The sequence below is a fragment of the Sprattus sprattus genome (genome assembly GCF_963457725.1).
Source record: "Sprattus sprattus genome assembly, chromosome: 7".
Taxonomy (NCBI): domain Eukaryota; kingdom Metazoa; phylum Chordata; class Actinopteri; order Clupeiformes; family Clupeidae; genus Sprattus; species Sprattus sprattus.
In genome coordinates, this window is record NC_137926.1 from 32014018 (window position 1) to 32016517 (window position 2500).

Below are 2500 nucleotides of genomic sequence, written 5' to 3' on the forward strand. Positions count from 1 at the left end.
CAGGAATTACTTATTCAGGATTTACTCAGGACTTACTCAGGACTTATTAATAATCCTCAATGACTGTGAAATAGGAGGTTTAAACTAGGTTGAAATATAGCCCTTACTTAACAGCCTCCCAACTACACTACCACAGATAATCTAACGGTCTTTTAGGCAGAAAGTTCTATTTACTCTAGTACAGTTAGTGTGTTAAATTAGCCACTCTATGTACATATCACCACTGACCGACAGCACCCAGTCTTCATGTTTCATTTGGAATTGGCATTGCTCAGAATTGGTAGAAGAAGAGAAGTGGAATTTTCAGGCCGCATTTTGGTGTACAATCGCTTCCAGAATAGAAGGTGTGAGGGTCAAATTGAATGGTGGTGTTAGTAACATGTGACCATGAGCACTTATAATAGAAGTACTATATTGTATTAAAACCCCTAATTCATTAGTTAGGTTGGTTAATACATTCCACCCAAGAACACATCAAGTGGGACCCATATTTGTCTTTCAAACAAGTCTCATAGGTTTTCTTCATCTAATTCTACTCTTTAACTGACAACACTCACTGATGACTACATGACGGTAACAGCTGAAACACGGCACATACGGATGAAGAGAAGGATGAAGATGACGGGTGTTACATGCAATTAGACTCTTTGGTTGATTCTTTCTTTAGTTCTAGTAAATTCCATGCCCTTGTCTGTGCTTCTTGCAGGTTGGAGTTAGAGGAAGAAGGAGAACGACAGAAGGACAGAGAGAGAGAGAGAGAGAGAGAGAGAGAGAGAGAGAGAGACAGAGAGAGAGAGAGGTGACTACCTGGACAACAGGGACATGTCCTTGTAGGACGGCGAAAGTGAGCGAGGTCCCCTGCCGGGTTTCGGGGAAGATTGAGGGGTGCTTGTGTACCGTGTTTGGCACCTGGGGATCAGAGGAGAGGAGGATGGGAAGGAGAACACACACACATGAGGAGCACTGACCCAGGAGGAGGTGGGTAACCCAGGGCCATGAGGAGAACAACAGACACACATGAGGAGCACTGACCCAGGGGGAGGTGGGTAACCCAGGGCCATGAGGAGAACACACACACATGAGGAGCACTGACCCAGGAGGAGGTGTGTAACCCAGGGCCATGAGGAGAACAACAGACACACACACATGAGGAGCACTGACCCAGGAGGAGGTGTGTAACCCAGGGCCATGAGGAGAACAACACACACACATGAGGAGCACTGACCCAGGGGGAGGTGTGTAACCCAGGGCCATGAGGAGAACACACACACACACATGAGGAGCACTGACCCAGGAGGAGGTGTGTAACCCAGGGCCATGAGGAGAACAACAGACACACACACAAGAGGAGCACTGACCCAGGAGGAGGTGGGTAACTCAGGGCCATGAGGAGAACAACACACACACATGAGGAGCACTGGCCCAGGAGGAGGTGGGTAACCCAGGGCCATGAGGAGAACACACACACATGAGGAGCACTGACCCAGGAGGAGGTGTGTAACCCAGGGCCATGAGGAGAACAACAGACACACACACATGAGGAGCACTGACCCAGGAGGAGGTGTGTAACCCAGGGCCATGAGGAGAACAACACACACACATGAGGAGCACTGACCCAGGGGGAGGTGTGTAACCCAGGGCCATGAGGAGAACACACACACACACATGAGGAGCACTGACCCAGGAGGAGGTGTGTAACCCAGGGCCATGAGGAGAACAACAGACACACACACAAGAGGAGCACTGACCCAGGAGGAGGTGGGTAACTCAGGGCCATGAGGAGAACAACACACACACATGAGGAGCACTGGCCCAGGAGGAGGTGGGTAACCCAGGGCCATGAGGAGAACAACCTGTCAGCAGGTCCCATAGTAGAGCCATGTTGGAGCCGGGATCAGAAACTAGGACAACACCACAACAACTGAACCTGCAGAGTTGACGCTCCACACCTGGATAATGTCAGCCTCCTGACTCCTCTCTTTCTCAGGGCGTAATCACCCTCTGCTGTCCCACACCTGGATAATGTCAGCCTCCTGACTCCTCTCTTTCTCAGGGCGTAATCACCCTCTGCTGTCCCACACCTGGATAATGTCAGCCTCCTGACTCCTCTCTTTCTCAGGGCGTAATCACCCTCTGCTGTCCCACACCTGGATAATGTCAGCCTCCTGACTCCTCTCTTTCTCAGGGCGTAATCACCCTCTGCTGTCCCACACCTGGATAATGTCAGCCTCCTGACTCCTCTCTTTCTCAGGGCGTAATCACCCTCTGCTGTCCCACACCTGGATAATGTCAGCCTCCTGACTCCTCTCTTTCTCAGGGCGTAATCACCCTCTGCTGTCCCACACCTGGATAATGTCAGCCTCCTGACTCCTCTCTTTCTCAGGGCGTAATCACCCTCTGCTGTCCCACACCTGGATAATGTCAGCCTCCTGACTCCTCTCTTTCTCAGGGCGTAATCACCCTCTGCTGTCCCACACCTGGATAATGTCAGCCTCCTGAC

General features: G+C 51.0%; 1 protein-coding gene across 2 annotated transcripts in view; it reads right to left on the reverse strand.

The window, feature by feature from the left end:
• Positions 1-2500, reverse strand: part of btbd11b (BTB (POZ) domain containing 11b) — a gene marked incomplete at its 5' end in the record, with an annotated part of 83441 nt that overhangs the window by 10710 nt on the left and 70231 nt on the right. For both annotated transcript variants that reach the window (XM_080841656.1, XM_080841655.1), the window contains one exon: positions 808-909. In XM_080841656.1, the coding sequence (XP_080697782.1) occupies positions 808-909 (102 nt within the window). The remainder of the gene's footprint in view (positions 1-807; positions 910-2500) is intronic.